At 40.0% G+C, this 19,533-nt stretch overlaps 1 protein-coding gene across 1 annotated transcript in view; it reads right to left on the bottom strand.

The window, feature by feature from the left end:
- Positions 1-19,533, bottom strand: part of RELN (reelin) — a 275,790-nt gene that overhangs the window by 56,379 nt on the left and 199,878 nt on the right. The window contains exons 23-30 of the mRNA XM_068189636.1: positions 18,135-18,272; positions 17,289-17,475; positions 13,384-13,589; positions 10,514-10,685; positions 9,943-10,143; positions 7,619-7,854; positions 4,799-4,956; positions 3,688-3,895 (exon numbers count right to left, since the gene is read on the bottom strand). Of these exons, the coding sequence (XP_068045737.1) occupies positions 3,688-3,895; positions 4,799-4,956; positions 7,619-7,854; positions 9,943-10,143; positions 10,514-10,685; positions 13,384-13,589; positions 17,289-17,475; positions 18,135-18,272 (1,506 nt within the window). The remainder of the gene's footprint in view (positions 1-3,687; positions 3,896-4,798; positions 4,957-7,618; positions 7,855-9,942; positions 10,144-10,513; positions 10,686-13,383; positions 13,590-17,288; positions 17,476-18,134; positions 18,273-19,533) is intronic.

Here is a 19,533-nt window from a genome sequence, read left to right on the forward strand (position 1 = left end):
ATCTGTGTCTACTGTCTGAGATGTTTTGTATACCCATAGGGTCTAGGACAAGGCAGAATATCCTCATCAATCTCATTGCTAAGATAACCCCACAGATAGCTCTAGACAGTCAGGCTCACAGTATTACACCATTTAGCCAGGTAAGTTCTATTTGTTTGCTGCAGCTCTGTTGTTGGAGACAGTATTCAGGCAATAAAACTCTAGACAGAAGCATCAGAGGTGAATAGATTTACAGTCCTGTGGCAAAATTCTTTTATTCTTGCCAAATGTGAAGATCGTTAAAAAGCAAAACCAAAGAACAAAAATCCCTTTCTGTAGAAGGGTGAATCAGCCCATCTGATCTCTAAGTGTCTGACCCAGAACGGCTCCCTGGGATAGTTGCACAATCATTAGCAATGGAGTCTGTAAAGCAGATGGGAGCCAAGTCAGCTAACAAGCCAGATGTCACCACTTGGAAAAAATACATGTTTTTTATCTAGATGCCAGGTAGGCACTGTGTGCAAATGTTCCCACCAAACAGATAGTCAAGAGTGTCATAAGGGACAGGCCATCAAAATGGGAGGCAGCAGCTCATCAGCAACTAAAATGCATCCATGTATCACTTTGTCAGTGAGAAGGGTCAAAATACTGCCAGTGAAATTGTGCCTTTGGTGCATTGGACCATGCAATAGGGAAGGAATGGAGAGACTCCAGAGGTTTCTGAAGTGTAGGGCAAAAAAACCAGTCTGGGTGAAATGAACTTTGACACTTACAGCTCTCTTAGTCCTACATTCTCCTAATATCTGGGAAAAAAAGGTGTAGTCAATCACATGAAGGAATAAGGAGGCAATAGGATGAAAAAAAGCTAAGATTACGATACCACTTATTGTATATACTAAAATTTGAGGGTGTTTTTATAGTCATTGGCTCCCAAGCACAAGCTTTAGTTTGAAATGCTTCCAGTGTGACACTCAGGTGTGGCGGTGCCCTGTTGGGCTGCTCCCCTGAGCAGCACCACACACCTCAGGCTGGCAAATCTCAACCCCATGGACTATGCTGTGCTGGGAAGAGAAGGGTGAAAGGGAAAAGGGTCTTTGTACTTAAAAAAAAAAAGAAAAAAAAAGTCTATGTATTCCTTACATAAAATTTACACTTCACATTCAAAAAGCTGTAGCTGATGATATGGAACATGCATAGGTAGATCTGCAGGAATTCAGAATGAAAATAAAAATTTAGTGTACTGCAACATTTTTCAATTTTTCCATCAGGCTTTTCCATGCATGATTTAACAAAACAAGATCTTAAAAGGCCTGGGAAAACACTATTAACCTGAAAAATAAGCAGCTTAAAAATCTACTGCAGGAGTTTCAGCCTTCCTATTCACAACCCTCAATCCACATATCTAACAGTATGTCTTTCAAGGCATGTTTTCCTGCTGTTTACTCAGTCACCAAAACCCCCATTCAAAAAACCCTTGCAAAAATAAAAAGATAACTGTGCAGGGCCTAAGATGATGCCTAATAAGATAACTGAATTCTATGCAAGGCATTACCAAATGCAAAAAGTAATACCAAAATGGGAAAAGTACTTCCCTTTAATCTCCCCTTTCAAGTGACATTAATTTTAGCTGCAATAATGAAAAAAATTTCTAGGCTGAGGAATTATTTTCTTTTTAGTGTATGGGCCTTTCAGTTAACCCTCCACACTCTCACAAACTTCGTGTACCTTTGCTTCTAGAAAAAAAAACAGAGTTAATGTTACAGATGGCCTCAAACATTTAAGTGGGATGCATCTGCTCAGAGCAAGGTGTCTGAAGCTGAATGTCTAAGTTATATATGACCAACACAGGCTGCCTTACAACTAATGAAATCAAGAAATATGTGTTTGCAGAAGAAAAAGCACTGGCCTTGCTAGCTGCTCTTTTAGGATGAGTTGTGTTGCCCTTTTGAAGCAGCTATTCTCTCCTCTGAACATAAAAGCAGCCTAGGGTAATTGCTGTAGTCTAAAAAGTCCACGGTCAAGTTCTGGTCAAGCAGCATCAGGTGGCTACTACCTTTGAGCACACACTGAAGAAAGCAAAAAATCCATGTTAGTCCCATTTGTGTTTGAGATGACCACTATGTTCTGTCTAGCAAACAGCCCAGGGATGTGGCTTCGAGCTTGAATCATTCAAGGGAGTTAACCTCTTCACTGTGAGCTCACACTGTGAGCACGTGGTCAGAAGAGAGATCTCAGTTGCTCTTACCAAGTGTTTCTCTGGCCATGTATGTTTTTGAGGAAGATTTAAGACACAAGATAACTGCATTCTTGTGCAAAACAGAAGCAGTGGTATATTAAAAACATCAAGAAAGAGCATTGCTCAAAATTTTAAAATGTCTTTTGGCTTTTGAAAGGGTTCAAACTTTGCAAAAATGGAAAGTTATAAATACAAATATCTGGCATTAAAAGTGGTTTCAAAGTAATTGTAAAACTAAAGGGAATACTTTGCTTTAAAAAAAGATTTCATCATGAAAGAAGGGTTAACTAAAAAATGGTTTTTTGAATACAGACTTCTTGAGGAAGTAGTCTAGACTACTTCCAATATATTGCTTCCCAGGATGAATAACACAGGATTTGTAGAATAGAAGTGTTCACATCTTCCCAGAGTTCTAGGGCAAACATGTACTTGTACAAAGCATATTTGTCAAACAATCAATTATTTTAATTAATAACTAATTTACATAATTATATAACTATGACATGTATTTGTCAGACATGCAGGGGACAGAAGAAAGGTGGCTGGTGCAGTGCTATGCAGTGCAGGGAGCAGCTGAGGACTTCCCCAAACCAGCATCCCCCACATTGTCATACAGAATCCTGCTTGCCTGAGCTGGAGTGATCACAGTAACCTCTGGCCAGTCTTTGCTGAGCAATCCCACAAATTCAATAATGGAGCAAATAATGGCATTATTACTCTCAGAGCACTATTTGTCAGGAGAAATATATTTTATTAAGCTAACTGCCAAGATTGTAGAGTGCTCAAGGTTTCAGGTGCCTAATCTCTCAGGAGACTGGACAAAGCCAGCAAACTCCAAGCAAATAGTGGTTAGAATTAACAGCCCTTTGTTCATCCTAATTACATTAATCAGCTAGGCAATTTGAGAGAAGAGGATAATTGCTACCAATGTAGCAGGATTCAGTACCAGCAGGGAGAGAGGTGAAGGCTTGTTAGCCTCTTGGCTATGCAGAAACAATTCACATTCCATTTCTTTGCACTTCTGACAAGTGGAGTAATTCACAACATCTGGCAAGCACACAACAGCTCCTTGCTATGCCATCCTCATGCCTGCAATTCAACAGTCAGAGGAAAAGGAGCTTTTCTCCCCAGCTATGGGCAGAGTCTTAGGTTTTGTGCATTCTCAAGACCATGTCTTCTGCCTTAGAATACAATGCAAACTATCTTCTCAGAAAGATAGCAAGTTAATATTTTATTTTATTTTATGCTGCTATTCCACTGTCTCTAACCTAAGTATTCTCTTTCAAAAAAGGGAAATAGTACATCAGAATGAACAAAAAAGTATTTTTTCTATCTTTCAGAGCTCTTGTACAGGTTATGACTACCATAAAAAAAAAAAACATTTCCCACCTTCTCATATCTGCATTTGCAACAGGGCAGAACAGAGAGCATGAATACACAGGTAATTTTGAGAAGCAGCACTGAGCACTGACCTGATATTTGTGGTGTCCAGGGGAACAGTCCTCGCCTCCCTTTTGCCAGGTCCACTGAAGTACAGAGATCTTCCATCGCTGAGCACACCACAGCCTGTCCCAACCTGACCTCCTGTTATCTTGTACCAGAGAGGGCTTAGCTTCCTCTCAAACCTGTCGAACATCTCACTGTGATTAGGCACATTAGATACACAGGTTCCATGTGATGCTTCAAGAAAAAAAAAAAGAGGGAGATGCTTTGGTGAAACTGTGTTGGACAGAGTAAGGATCAGATACAGTACACTGGCACACGATTCCATTGCATCTATCTGTGACAAAGCACCAGGCTTCTCTAATAAAATGCCCTGATGACTGGATTGTACCTCTTTAAACCCACTTTACAAATTTCTGTAGGAAGAATAAGCTCTCTTCCTCTAAACTCTAAGATGGTTTATTTCACTAGGTGAAAACCAGCCAAGCTTTATGTTGATAAGGCATTTTTTGCAAACATAAAAATATTATCCTTCTTCTATTTAATTTTAAACAAATTGAACAAAAGATGTTAGCTTATTGCTTTGTTGGTTGAGGGTTGAAAAGACTGCAGTGTGCAACTGGTTGTGTCAATCATTCTTTTTCACAGGGTTTGCATTTTGGGTTTTTTTCCTATTTCAGCATAAAAGCCCCTAAAACCACAAGTGAGCAGAATTTTCCACAGAAGGGCCTGTCAGAACATATGTTCCCTCCTGGTCCCGTGCCATCTGATGGCCAGGGGACTCAAAAATGGCAACAATTCTTTTGAAGATGATCCAAAGTCTTTTAGGCAGACTTTTCAGTTTATAATATTTTATTTTGTTTTCTCTTTTATTGCTAGTCCCTTCCCATTCATACAGATGGTGATATTCAAAGATTGTGGTTGCCAGGAACATCAACGGTGTCCGCTGCCTTCAGCTGCTCTGCTTTGCCTGTGCCGAATCTAATTTAACAAAACAAGAAAGATTCCTCCTGGCAGCCCATGCAATATATGTCACCATATATTTTTCCAAAATATTGGAAAGGAAAAACAAGATGTCAGGTCTTCAGGTTTAACTCAGCCAGTGCTTACTGTAATCCCCCCTGAAGAGGGCTGTGTTACCTGTGTAGCCCAGGTCACAGAAGCAGACCCCCGAGACGCAGTCGCCGTGGCCGCTGCAGTAGTTGGGGCAGGGCTCGGAGATGTAGACGCCATCCAAGCCGAAGGGAGGCACGCTCTTGTGGGAGCTGCTCTCCTGGATCCAGCGGAATCGGGTCTTACTGCAGAGGAAAAACAACAGCATTGCTACTCCTGGCTTCAATAGCTACTGCTCCTTCCTTAAGATTTGAAGGACCTTTTCCCAAATTAGCCATTTGCAAATAGGATGCTTGGATTTCTGTCATGCTACATTTGTGCAACATTGCTTAAGGATATTTCTTTTGGACTTTTTGGCTACATTTTGACTCCTTCTGTTTCTCTGGCCTATATCCATCAGTGTGAGGCAAAGAACAGATACATGGTTTTATCAACAACAGTGAATGATTAATGTGACTTTGAAGATGCTTTTTACTACTCAGTCCAACCTGAAGTGCTAATTACATATCAAAATCTCTGAACTTCATTTCTTAGAGTATTTTTGAAAGGAACTCAGTGATAGCAGCGATGCAGAGTTTATTACAAGACTGTGCACTTTTGAGTAAAAAACCTTTAAGTTATTTGGATACAAGAAAAAAAGCCATTTTCTAAACAGAAGTAACCAGTCTGACTCATCAATCCCAAAGGTAAACATCCTGACAGTGAGATGGAGATGTAGTAGACCTGCTAAAACACGGATGAAAGAAGAAAAATTATCACTAATAACTTGTCTAAGGCTGCTGATCTGACACAGCTGGCCCAGAGACACATGACTGACAGTCCATCCTTTCATACTCTAAAAGTCTAGTCCCAAATTTTAATGGCAGGGTTTTCTGACATACCCTTTCTTGGAGTGGCTGCAGATTCCTCCACTGAGTGGGGGATGCCCTAAAGATTAATACTGGAGGCTCAGCAAGATATTTGCCCACAGTCATTGTATGGGTGACTAACATCAATCTCTACTAAATAATATTTTTTGCTAGCTTTACTACAATTGCTTTGATAAAATTGCTTCAATGTTGCTTTGTAGAGCACTACATTATAATAGCTGTTATGGCTCCAATACTGCATAGTAAATAATTCTGAAAAAGATCTTCTTGTCTAATTGTTACCATAATAAAATAAACATGTTTATATAAATATATCTAGTTTGCCATCCTTATTCCTGAAGGACAACCTTGTGTAAAGGTTCAGTTACACCTGTATAATCCTTTAGACATAAACCACTGACAAAGTCTAGGGCTAAGATTGGATCCAGCTGCACGCAGGCTCCCCTCTGAGAAGGAGTATAGAAACATGGGGTCCTTTCTTGACCTCATGACTCAGTGGTAGGGCTTCTTTAATAAACTTCGTTGGAAGTTCCCACTCTGCCCACAACTTTGACTCACTGCATAGGAAACTTGTTGAAGAAAAATATTTTGGTTATTAATTTCCAGTCTTTAACTTTTAGCTGATAACTTCAGAAGAGCTCCAGAGAGGGGAACAGATTTAAAATCTCATTGCCAATATAATGGATTAACTAATATCCTCCTTGCTATGATGCCTAAACAATAATAAACCTATTGATTTTTTTTTTTTTTTTTTTTTTTTTGCTGTGCACTGGGATTTGGTAGGTAGGTGATCATCATGCTCATGCTTGGTAGCAAATAATGGCAAATAATGAAACGGGATGCCCTCTGGTTAACCCATGAACCATAATTTCCTATGTGGCCCACAACAAAACCAGGTCTCAACATGCCAAGACATCACTGCAGTCACAATACTTACATTTTTAATGTATTAGCATGAGCTTCTTATTCCTGATCACATTACTGCACATAATGCCAAACAGATTGCTGCTATTGATTCTGCCCTGCTTGTTTTGGGTAAATCAAATCAGCTGGTGTCAGATCTGTGCAACTTGGCACCTGCTTTTATTGGCTAATTACTGAAGAAAAGACAAACTTGTTATGGTACACACTGCTATTTCAAGTCCTTGCAGCAGAGGCACCAGCTCCCCTGCTACAAAATATGCCACACACTCAAATGGGATTGAGGACGAGGGAGGAGGATAGGTCAGAAACCCAGAACCAGCACTAGAGAAGCTGCTGGGAGGGTGAGAGGCAGGAAACAGGGGGACATGGCCAGGGGCCTGGTGGGGTGGTTGTGCTGGCAGCGCTTGGTGCATCCAACAAATCAGATTGGGGTAATTTTCTGATGGAGTAAGACAGAAAGAGGAGTGAGGAACTTCACCCAAATCCAGGTAAGATTGAGAAAACCCTCCTTATTTGTGTTTTCCACCATCTGATGTTTTCTCACTTGTATTGATTTGATGCTGAGGTCGTGCTTGCAGATGTGCACAACTACCATTCTTCCCTCCTTTGCCTCTGGCTGTCCCAGCTGCATTCAGTGACACAGCACATTATGCATCAGCTCAAATACCTTGCTAAGGTTTCATTGCCCAATGGTAACTAAAATTAATCCTGTTCAAATGGCTTATTTAATTAATGTGACTTATTACTCTCTTGCTGGTGCCTCTGACCTAGCTGACATGGATAAAGACAATGAAGGATTTGATGTCAAATTAAAATGTGCTGGGTTCCTTGCTGCTTTTTAATTTAATTATTTATTATAGACCAATTTGATACCTGTAAAACAGAAAATTCTCACTGCTTTGGGCAGCATAATATATTTTCCCCAGATCAGCCACATTTTAATACTGCTTTTATTCACAGCTTTGCAACTTTTTCCTAATGTACCATTCTAGAAGCAGCTAAATCAGCTAATCCACGGGTCCCACTGGCACCACTGGTTTACAATGCACCGTACCTGGCTGCAAGCGACCTGGGGATGACAATAGTAACTCTTGTCCAGTCCTCAAAGTCTCCCGTGTGGTACACGGAGGGCTCGCTGAGCTCGCGGGAGCTGCCCTCGCAGCCCTTGGTGCCCGGGGAGGCAGGGTAGCAGCCCTCCTTCACCAGCGACCAGAAGAGCCCAGCGTCGTGGGAGTACTGCAGCAGAACGGGGGCAGAGCTGCTGTACTGGTTGGTGCAACCAATGTTCAGCTGCAAAGAAGCAGAGGGTCAGAAATGACACGAAGAAACCTGCACCGTTATTGGTATTTAGTGGCTGCAAACCGCCTTTGACTTTATCCGCTGGGAGGCTTAATGCTCTGAGCACTTGCCCTGAACCCTGCTGGCTGACAGGGACTGATGCTTGGAGTCTGCTTCCTACGTGGAAATATGACATTTCTTGGTTAAAATTCCCACTATTCCTTCATTAAGGTTGCTGAGTTCAGCACACAAAGAGGTGCAAAGAACTTTCCAAGGGTCCCTGTGCATAGCAAACCCCAAACAGCAAACTTTGTGCAGGCACCTGAATGCCCAGGAGTGGAAAGAGCTGTATCTTCTGGGATCCATCCCATCTGCAGCCTAGTGTTCCCAGAGGATCAGCCTGACTCCCAGGTTAACCCTAGCCACAGCCTTGTGACTGGCCTTGCAGGAATGATGTCTGAGAGTTGGCACTGCAGTTTGGGTCCCCAGAATAGAGTAACATTTGGATTAAGAAGAAAAAATGCATATTAAAATGTGAAATGAGAATGCAGCCAAGACCAAAATCAACTGCTGATTTGAAGTTTCAGTTTCATTCTTCAGGCTATCAGAAAAATATTAGTTTTCCTTAGTTTATTGCAGAAATTCTACTTGAGTTGTAGAATGCAAAATGTAAACCAAAATAATTCATGGAAAATGAAATAATTCTAACAAATTACTGTCTTTGAGCTTATCTATGCAAAATTATTCCAGCCTGCTATTTAAAATGGAAATTTCACACACTCACGAAAGCATACAAATAGGACTAACACATTTATGTGCAGGCTGAAAAGCTTTCCAAAAAAGTATAAACTCAGTCCTTAAATAACAGACTTTATAAAGAAGACCTCACTGTTCTGTGACACATTCTTATGTTTTGTATAGTTATGTTACATTGTCAAGTGCTTCAGTGATGAAAGGTGTATGTAACATTTTTAAGTATTGATTTTTTTTTTTAACCCAGACAATTTCTTAATTGCTGTTGAGAAACCCAGAGGATGGACACTTAAGTCACTGAAGTACAACAAGGTGATGAAGAGGCAGATAGCACCTTTTCCAGGCTAAATGGTATTTATATATTGAGATATCCTTGGGTTTTACACAGTTTAAAGTATAAAACTACATGTGATACTCACAAGAAAATTGTACTGAAATCCCTCAGTTTGAATAGCATTTTATTAGCTTATCTTTTAGTTGAAATTAGATTATTTTACAAATCTCAGTATTTCTAACGAACTTTCCTATTTATAGAACTGTGGGAATTATATTTGAAAAGCTGCCTGTAAACATCTGATCTTTTTAATAATTCCACTTGTAAATTATTCAGTGTCTGTATCCACCAATTATGTAAGGACCATGTATTTGTGGGGAGCTCATTAAAATTGCATTGCAACCAACTTCCAGAATTCACCAATGGGATTTCATTATAAACTCAATAAAATTTTGATTAGGGTTCAGAAACAAGAGCTTGTCAAAGCAAATACACTTTCTTTGGAGCCCATATTCTGAAGTATTGTCAGACCACTGAAATTTTTGTAAGCTCTTTAAAGAAGAAAATGCTAATTGGAGCCCATATTCATTGACACAATAAAAGTGTCAAAAATTATATGAGAAACACACACTGGAGTACAGAGCAGCTTGTAAGTCCTTAAATAGTTTAAAATACAAAAGATGTACCCAAACCACTTTGGAGCTTTTGTACTCACAGAGCCCCAGACAGGATAAATCCTTTTTCACTTGACAGTGCAGTAGCATTTCCTAGTACTGACTTGAATATAATGACAGTCACTTCAACCCACTTCTGAAATATGCTGAAGAACAAAAACCTTTATAACTTCTCCAGAGGCATAAAAATGCTTTCAAGCACCAAGGTTTTGGCTATTCTTCTAGAGAGCAGGATGGCATTTTATTCTGTATGGGTTCATACTTGTGCTCTTCACATCTTTTTAAACAACTGTCTAAGGTATCACCTTTGTTTGAACTGCGGCTCCAGTGGCACCTTGCAAGTATTGGCTAAGGACAGTTTTACTGATATTCTTGCACAGATTTATGTTTAAGGAATACCTTGAACTGCAGGACGTATCCAGGCTTCAGAGTTAAATCTCGAGTCACTGCGAACCGGTCTCCATCTGATTTACCGAACAGCATGGCAGAGGGGGTCGCAGAGCAGAAACTTTCATTTTTGGTCATCCCTTCATTGGCCAGCATTAACCATACACTCATCTGGTTCATGGGGTAATCAAATGCTGGCTTTTCATAAAAGTTCTGTTAGAAATGAAAAGGAAAGCCAGAGGCATTATCCCCTTACACTGTGACTTCAGAATAATTCCCAAAATGATGAACTTTCAAATTTTGCAATTTTTTTTTTCTGGAGTTTTCAAAAACTTTTAATTTCTGAAATTTCAGTCTTGATCTTTTGCAGAGATGCATCATTACATCCTCTGTCACAAAGCTTAGGAGCCTGACGATTTTCTGAAAAGACCCAGGTTATTCCCATACAGAGATGCAGCTGCAAGCACTACAGCTGTCTCTTTAAATAGACCCAAAATTGTCAAAGAAAACTATACTCAAACAAGTCTCCTAACAGGATAGTTCCTGTTTCCTGGGGATACCCACAGCCTGCTCTTCTTATTACCTGTGGTAAGGTGGGATTAACGACAGGAATGATGTGCTTCTGCTTCTCTGACAAAATGATGATGTCGTCGATGGCCCACTGATCGTACCCTTCCCCTGAGAACACCGGCTGCCACCAGCGAAACCTGGTGCAAGGGGTCTTGGCTGCAGCTGGCAGCTCCAGATAGACAAACCTGAGGAACACAAATTGAGCAGAACTTCAGAGAGCACAGTTTGTAGAGAAATTTATCACTCGACAGGGAAAAGAGGCAGGGAAGCCAGCATCTATCTTCTGAGTACAAGTCCTAGGTAATTTGCATGCCCAGAGAAGGGCAGCGAAGCTGGGGAAGGGTCTAAGAGAGTAACTTGTATGAGGGGCAGCTGAGGAAATTTGGGTTGTTTAGTCTGGAGAAAAGGCAGTTCAGCAGAGACCTCATTGCTCTCTACAACTACCTGAAAGGAGGTTGTAGTAAGATGGGAATCAGCCTCTTTTCCCAGGCAACCAGGGACATGAGTACATTGCCTCAAACTCTGCCAGAGGAGATTCAGGTTGGACAACAGGCAGAATTTCTCCACTGAAAAGGTGGTCAGGCACTGGGGCTCCTTGGGCTGCCCAGGGAGCTTGAGGAGTCACCATCCTTGGAATTGTAAAACAACTGCTGGATATGGCACTTAGTGCTGTAATTTAGTTGATATGGTGATCTTGGGTCAAAGGTTGGATTTCATTATCTTGGAGGCCTTTTCCAACTTTAATGATAGTATGATGCTATTATTCTATTTTTCCATATATCTAAATACCTATTTATGCACCGCATATCAAGAAGCCTTCTTTGTTCTTCTTGTCTGTGGAAGATGTAAACTCTTTAAGACAATGTATGTTTTTTATGCTTTATGACTATATTGCCAAACACAATAAGGAACTGATTTGAGCTCTCTAGCTTTGAATTATACTGTTCAGCTGATCCATGTTCAGCAAGTCTTAATGTTTTTCTGATGCCAGGAAATAATAGTTATATATGCTAGCAAAATTAATTTCTCATTCTCTTCTGCTGATTGGTCCTATTTGTAGACAAAAGCATCCTTCTGTTACAAAGCAATAGATTAAGTAGCAGTTTTCTTTGGGTAAAAATATTTCAGGCCTCCTATACAGGAGGCCTGAAAGTTCTTTGTAAAAGAACTTCAGGTCTGCTCAGTTTTCTTTATGTTCAACTTAAAAAAAACACCTCACAAAAAATGATGTTAAATAAAATTTCAAGATTCAATCCTAATCATACTTATGTGAAAAAGTACAAGAGTTAGTTCCTTGCCCAGTACAAGAATTAGTTCCTTAGTCCTATTTTAGACAGCTTATTTATTTATTTATTTATTTATACAAACTCTTTCTTTATATCACATGGTTTTTTGTACCATGCACTCTGCTTCACTTGCCAGTTAGGCAAAGAGAGGAGAAGGAATTCTTTTTCAGTTCTTTTCCAGATAATTCCTAGATTTACTGTTGGAGAATAAGAATTGGAAAATGAGGTCTGGACCACATCTGAAACAAGAGAAAAATAAAACTATATAGCAATGTTCAGTAGGGACCATTACTCTTCATCGCTCAGAAGGGAAAATGTTTTGTCTAGAAATGTATTGGATAGTCCAGTATTGAAGCTTTCATTATTTAGCTTCTGTTTTGGTGTGACTTAGACCAAGTACAGACTGAAGCACTCACCTAGCAGATGAGGGGAAGGGGATAGCTGTAGTTTGGATTTTAGTGAGGCTTTTGATACTGTACCTCACAGCATCTTTATGGACAAGTTTCCCACCTGTGGGATAAGCAGGTTCACAAAGTGCTGGGTGAAGGCCTGGCTGAAGGGCAGAATTCAAAGGGTTGTAATGAATGGGGTCACACCTGCCTGGTGACTAGCCAACAGCAGTATTCCTCAGGTCCAGCCCTAGGGCAGTCCTCTTCAAGGTATTTATCAGTAATATGGACGCAGGAGTTGAGTGCACCCTTTTGCTGATAATACAAATTGGGAGGTGCTATTCACTGTCTTGAGGGTCAAGAGGTCTTGCAGAGGAGTCTTGACAGATTGGAGCATTGGGATTGATTCATGGGATAAAATTTAACAAATGGAAATGTTGATTCTGCACCTAGGATGGAGTAACACTGAACAGAGTTTAGCTCCCTTCTACCTGAAATATTCTATTCTATTCTATTCTATTCTATTCTATTCTATTCTATTCTATTCTATTCTATTCAAAATTCAAGTCTTTTATACTTCCAAGTGCCTAGATCACCTCTAGAAAAGATCAGTCAGCCAAATTACAGAAGTCCTTCTGAAAGCATTGTTCATTGCAATGCAAAATTACAAGACGAAAAGATAAAATTATTTGTATGTTGAAAGACATGGACTACAGGTAATAGAAATCACATTAACACCTATGCAGACAAATACAATTTAAATTTTCACCAACAAGGTATCTGACAGCAAGTTTGAATGGCTGAAGATGATTTCTTCTCCTCCTTAACTATTTATTTAAAGGAGCTTTTGCTTCATATGACATTAATACACGTTCATTAGATCTGAAACCAGAGTCAGAGGAAATGGAAGATTTCTGCACTTCTGTATTTGCTTGCTAGGGTTTTGCAGATATTAGCATTTTGTCATGTTTCACATAGAAGGTGATAGGAAATTTTATATTTTACTTAAGATTCTAAGGCCTACTTTCATTACATTTTTCATTCCTAGTGACAGGAGTTTACTGTGCCAGCCAGAAAAAGTTTCTATATAATGATGATTTCTAAACATTATAACTTTAAATTATTATTCATGTTTTCATAAGTTGAGAAATATATATTTTTAAAAGGTGATGAGGATGTGGATTGGTTAATTTAGATCAAAATTATACCTGGGTTTGCTGAAGTCAGAGAAATACATTTCTGCTAGCAGCTGCCAATTGATCCCACCGTTGTTGCTATACTGCAGCAGCACACCTTCTTCTCTGCTGTCGGGTTTATTGCATGAAGAAGTCTCTCCTCCAATCTGGATGTAAAACTGTACAAAATCCACCCATGTTGTGTCCAAATCCCAGCTTACCAACTGTCTTTTTCCAGCCTAAAATACAAAGAAAAGAAGGACAATAATAATTTTAATTATGGCACCTTCACAATGAATAGGCATATTTAAAGTCCATCACAGATGAATATTACACACAAAATTACACAACATGGAGGACACTGATTTCTGTATCAACTTGCTTTTTTTGTCTTTCAATTATTCTGCTTGGCCATCCTTTATGTCACTCTGATTTGATCCCACAAGAACTTTATTATTCGATTTCAACTTCACAACACAATTTCCACACCAGAATTTAATCTCATTCCCCCATGGTTCCATGTGACTTCAGAGGACAAAGAGCAGGTGCTGGATATTCTGAATCAACCCAGACTAAATTTTTAAATATTCAACTTTCGATTGATAATGCGTGGATAAGTAAAAAGGCCATTTATTTAGTGTTATTTCTCTGGTCAAATCTTGCACTGTACAAGGTTACCCAGTCACCTGAAATTGGCTCCAATACCTTGCTTGAAGTCCATCTCCTACACAAGAACCAGGGAGTGGCATTTTCTCTGCATGCTTCAGCTGAATAAGATTTTTCCTACACAAAGCTATATTCTTTTCCTAATAAGTGTTGTAAATCAGGAGTGTCTCAATTAAAACCAGTGGATTTAGTTTAAAGTTTACCTAAGCACAGCTGAGAGAAACAAATAGCCTTTGTAAAAAGGCTATTTAGTGAACAGCTTTTCCAAGTATGCTTTTGAATTTAGGAGGCCAACCTCGTCACTCTGTGCATATTCAGGAGACAGAGCATGTTCATTGAAAAAAAAGCTTTAAGGTTTAAGAGCCCTTTATTGTAACTGAAATTATCCCAAAGTCCTCTTCCCTTTGTGCCCTGGGGCTTGAGGCTGAACTTGTGGACTTCCACATCAACAAACCTACAAGATGCTGACAGGGAATATAAAGCTGCCTGTGACAAGGCAGGACACAAGATGAGAGCAGTGTCTCCAGAGAGGTGACCTGCACGCCCTGCATCTGGCACAGCCCTGCCCCAGCACAGCATCATGCTGCCACAAGCTTTTATAGGTAGGGCAAAGCCATTTGTGTGCAGCTGGAGAGATGATGCAGGGATCATATTTCTGCATTTATTAAAGTAGCTTCAACCTGGCACCACCCCTAAAATAGACCAGGACTGTCATCCTGCCTACTCTTTATAATTCCCTTAAAAAATGTGTTTTTGTCCATCTCCTACTATAAAAAGGTTTAAAAAAGGAAAACCAAGGTTAGGGTATGACCCCTGTGTTTTAAGTAATGTTTGTGGTTTTCTCTCTCACTTGTACATTTGGGATCCTTATGACAAATTTCCAAATAAACTTGAGATAAGCAAGTGATGTCTTCTAGCTGGACACAAGTAACAAGATTTAGGAGCTGAGATTTAAAATATCATCTGTGTTTTTTAATAAGGTGACAGATGAATTTAAATCCTGTTCCATTCACCACCTCTTTCTTCATTCTACACAGCTGAGGGTAAACCCAGCAGAAATAAATGTTTACTACTTTCTTTCTCAGAACTTTGCTTGGCTGTTATAACAGCCTGGGTGCTGAGTTCATTTGTGGACCATACCAAATAGGCCACCTTGCACTGTGAGACCGACCTCTGGAAGCTAAATACATGGGGGTCTGAGGTTTTGTTGGCTTCTACCACCGATGACAAGGCAATAAAACCTGTGAAGAATCCTTTGACTCTCAAAAAGCTCATACAGGATACAACCATACTGATTTAGTCTGGAATTTTTCTTTTTCTTTTGGTTTATTTGGTTGTTTATTCCCAGCTGAGACAGGAATTCCCTCCTGGATGGTGCCATGAGAGTGATAACTCAGCCTTGGATGCAGCCCTGAGCTTCTGGTTGCAGCCCCATGTGGCTAATGCTGGCCAAGGTGACACTGATAATCTCTGGGTAGTTTGCTTTCACAGCTTCATTGGAGACACTGGAATTTGAAACTGTCACCATCAAATGGAGCCAGTAATGGGTAATAAGGATGCAAACACCCTTGCTGTCCCATGGGCTGGTGTGTCCTGGCTGGCTGGGGCACCCCAGCACGCTGACCTGCAGTGGGCCAAGCTCTGGCCCTAAAACTATTACAGGTGGGCTTTCCATATCTACACCCCACAGCAGGTCTGCCTGCCAAAGGGGTAATCACAGAACCAGGTAAATTGAGAGAGGGCATGAGCGACATAAAGCCTCAGGGGAATTGCAGGGGCTAATTGAAAGAGCTCTGAATTGTGAACACACCTACAGCTGATTAAAATGAGATGTAAAACAAAAGATAGAGGGTTGTCAGAACAAAGCCAACATTAATTCTGGCAGCAGTAATTGATTATGGCAGCAAACATTAGACATTCAAATAAAAAATGGCTGTTTGAGCAAATGAAAAGAAATGTGAATACCCCAAAACAATACAGAACTGTTTGGCAACTATAAAAATAATTTTTTATTATCTACAAGTATGGCCCCTAGACACTTTGAGAAAGATCTAAACAGAAATTAAATAAACCACCTTCTGTTGACAGCGCACAGACTGCTACTACTCAAGAAATGAGTGATAACATAACCCTTAGAGATCAATAGAAAGAAGCCAAGAATTTCTAAATGAGTTTTTCACTCCTCCTTAGCAGGAATCAGAAGAAAGATCATAGCAGGTTAATTCTAATTTAGCAAACTACTTTTGAGAAACCTGGCATAAGAAACGGAGCCAGAAGGAAAAACATCTAACAGGGAAGACAATTATGTATAAAAATCCAATTATCACAATTAGCTAGTTATACTGATTGGTCTATTATGAAATTTTCAGGCAGAGCTCTATTTCCAGGGGAGCTGGATGTGAGACTATGTAGGAGTGCTGAAAATTATTTCATGGGTTAGATTTTTGTAATGAGGTAAACAACACACAATTGCACAGCACTGCATATTGGGTTATTCTTCTGGGACTAATCTGGCTCTCATGACAGCAATGGCAGTTTGATCAAACCTTTAAAGGAGAAGCACATAGCTGCATTTATACTCTTCCTTTCAATTAAGAACAAAACAAACCTTAGTTAGAGACCTAAGGAGCAACAATACAAAAATAAAACTGTGATTACAACGCATAATCTTACATTTGGTCATAAAGATCTCTTTTTATTTTAGCTATAATTGCTACTAATTAGCAGAATTCCCTATATCTCTTTCCTGTTCTATTTTTTTTTTGTCTGCACAGTATCCAAGTTATACAAAATAATATTCTCCTTCAGGTTAACCATTTTCTAAAAGCCTGAGAAAATGTGGGTTTTTTTCAATAGTTTTGTTCCTGTGACCTCAAATTAAGCTGCTTGCGCCCTGGAAAGCTAATCTTTTCCCATCTCTTACCCAGGACAGTACAGAAGAAACAAATGGGAGCTGCTGGATGCTGCGAACTGAATCTTAAAAAAGAAAATGTAAAAGTAAGACATTGTGAATATACACACTTCCCAGCACACTGGCAATTTACTACCTTTCATTACAGCTGCTATTTCTTGAATACATAGTGCATGTGCCTTTCCCTATCTCTTTTGATTGCTTTGTTCTTTACCTGCAGAGCACAGCTGGGCTGTTTAACACACTTCTAATATTGCGTGCAGCTTTCTGCCATCTCCCTTTTCTTTGCCACACAGCCACATTATGCTCCACAGAAACCTGCAGTGTGTGCCTTTATCAGCCTCCCAGCCCTCTGTAGTACCTTGCTGAAGTAGAGTGAGGAGCCAGATGAGATGACCCCACAGCCCTCCTCAGGCTTGACGATTTCTCCCCCAATAATTTCCTGCCACTCCGTCTTCAGGATATCTGGGTTCTCAAAATCAGACATGATGGTTGAAGAAAGGGGATTTTCAGGCTGACATTCAGTACCCCGAAACCCTGAATCACACCTGGGGGGAAGTGTAAACATAATAAGTTTTAAGGACTTTATTTGATACTGGCAATTAGTTAAGGTAGTTCACTGACCTTATAAAATTCAATGTGGACAACCATAATTGAAAAAAAAAATCATTCTGGAATTGTGGTTTTGTATTGTGGAAACAAACCAGAATAACTGGAAAATGGAAAAACCCTGTATTTTTTTCTAAAAAACCCCAAAACCCCCTGTGGTCTCCAGAAAGTTTGAAGCTGGCAGGGAGTAGCAGTCTGTGTCTTTGGTATAGCACCCATTCTGACAGTGGCTGCCAAGGAGAGCTGAGCTGGTCCCTGGCATCCTTCTGACTCAGCGAAGCAGCTCTGGCCCTGAGCCAGGGCTCTTGTGCAGCGGGCTGGAGTGGCCACCAGGACACCTGCAGCAGGGCAGCCCTGTGCCACTGAAAGTTCTTCCAATGCTTGGATCTGCCAAGGGTAAGGGTTCCTGGACAGACTGGTGTGGAGCAACTGGCTGATAATGCTGCTTGAATGGTCAGTCCCACACAGTGCTTTTGTTTTTTTAAATTTTTAATACAAAAATAAGAAAAACAACCAAGAAAATGGAAGTATGGAAAATAGTAGGGTGCCTGAAGTATCAGGAGAGCATTGTTAAGAGGGTCTGACAAATGCTTCATACCTGCAAACACCGTGGTCACACCAGCCATGCCCACTGCACATGTTGGGACACTGCTGGCCAATGTAGATGTTGTCCAGGGCCCACTCATCCTGGGCTGTGTAGTAGCACTGACTCCAGCGGAAACGTGTGGCACTGGACCTTGAAATCAATAGCAATGCATTAATTTTTGATTCTTTACAGAATGGCAGGAAAAGAGATAAAATGTAAAAAAAAAAAAAAAAAAAAAAAAAAAGTTAGTATCCCAATCACAGCCTGGGCTGCAAAGGCTGGCACAATCAAAGACAGATTCTTGCAAATTAACTTTCTAGATAATGCCACTCACTGCACAGGGCTATATAATGTATATAATGGACTTTCCAGTGACTGATGACATTTCTGAGGAAGAGCACATTGCAGGGATTTTGAGAATTGCTTTAAGGTAAGCCTAGCTACGAATATTACTGGATTTTTATTGTGTTATGGTTGCAAAGTTGGAAAGATGGATCTAGGGCATGACTTTGTTTTTTATATTTTTGGTCACAGTTAACAGGTCATAAACTGTCTAAAGAGGTATCTCCTGATATTTATTATTTAAACAATTATTAAAGTACTCAAGTGTAAGTGAATACCAACTCTTTCCATTCAACAATAGTTGACTTTTTTTCTTGGATATATTTTTCTTTGTCAGGATGATTCTAAACTAGATTTTGCTCATATCACTGGTGACATTGAGACCACAAGCTTTTGACAAAGATCCTGTTTCATTGCACCTCTTTTTTTCTACACTGCAAATAGCTTGCTCTTGGCCAACAACCCAAAATCTGTAACATCCCAGGTTTGTGGTGGGGAATCATCAAATTAAATTACTTGCCTAACTAAGATCTGGATATTTGTAATATTCTTCAAGCACAAAACCTTGCTTTAGCTTCTCCTTTCTAAATAGTTTTATCTTCAACAGCTTGTTTTTCTTTACAATAGTGAAGTTAGCTAATATTATTCATTAAAAAATGCTTAGTGCTGGCCCTTTAGGAGATTGTCCAATGCAACATTGACATTTTCCATGGGAGTGAATCCTGCTAGCCAACCAGCCTGACACCCACCACCCTCAAAAACCAAGGCTGGAGAAGAAAGTGAATCATGAGAAAAGCAATCTTTGTCATCATCAAGCCTTTTCAAGATGCCCTGACAAACTGTGCACATCCAAGAGGTTACAGACATTGGCTGGTGGCCACTCCTAAATAGGGAATACAGAGACTCTCCACTCCATGCTTGTGTCAGAATGAGATTAAGAAAAATATGTCTCATGTGAAGTGAAACAAAGATGGGAAATTGTTCATCATGCTGGAGCAAAAGGGGCTGTGCTGGCTGCATAATGGGTCTGGGTAAAAAGGGGTGGTGGTGGCAATGTGGGCACTGAGGC

The sequence above is a fragment of the Anomalospiza imberbis genome, chromosome 5, assembly GCF_031753505.1.
Source record: "Anomalospiza imberbis isolate Cuckoo-Finch-1a 21T00152 chromosome 5, ASM3175350v1, whole genome shotgun sequence".
Classification (NCBI taxonomy): Eukaryota; Metazoa; Chordata; class Aves; order Passeriformes; family Viduidae; genus Anomalospiza; species Anomalospiza imberbis.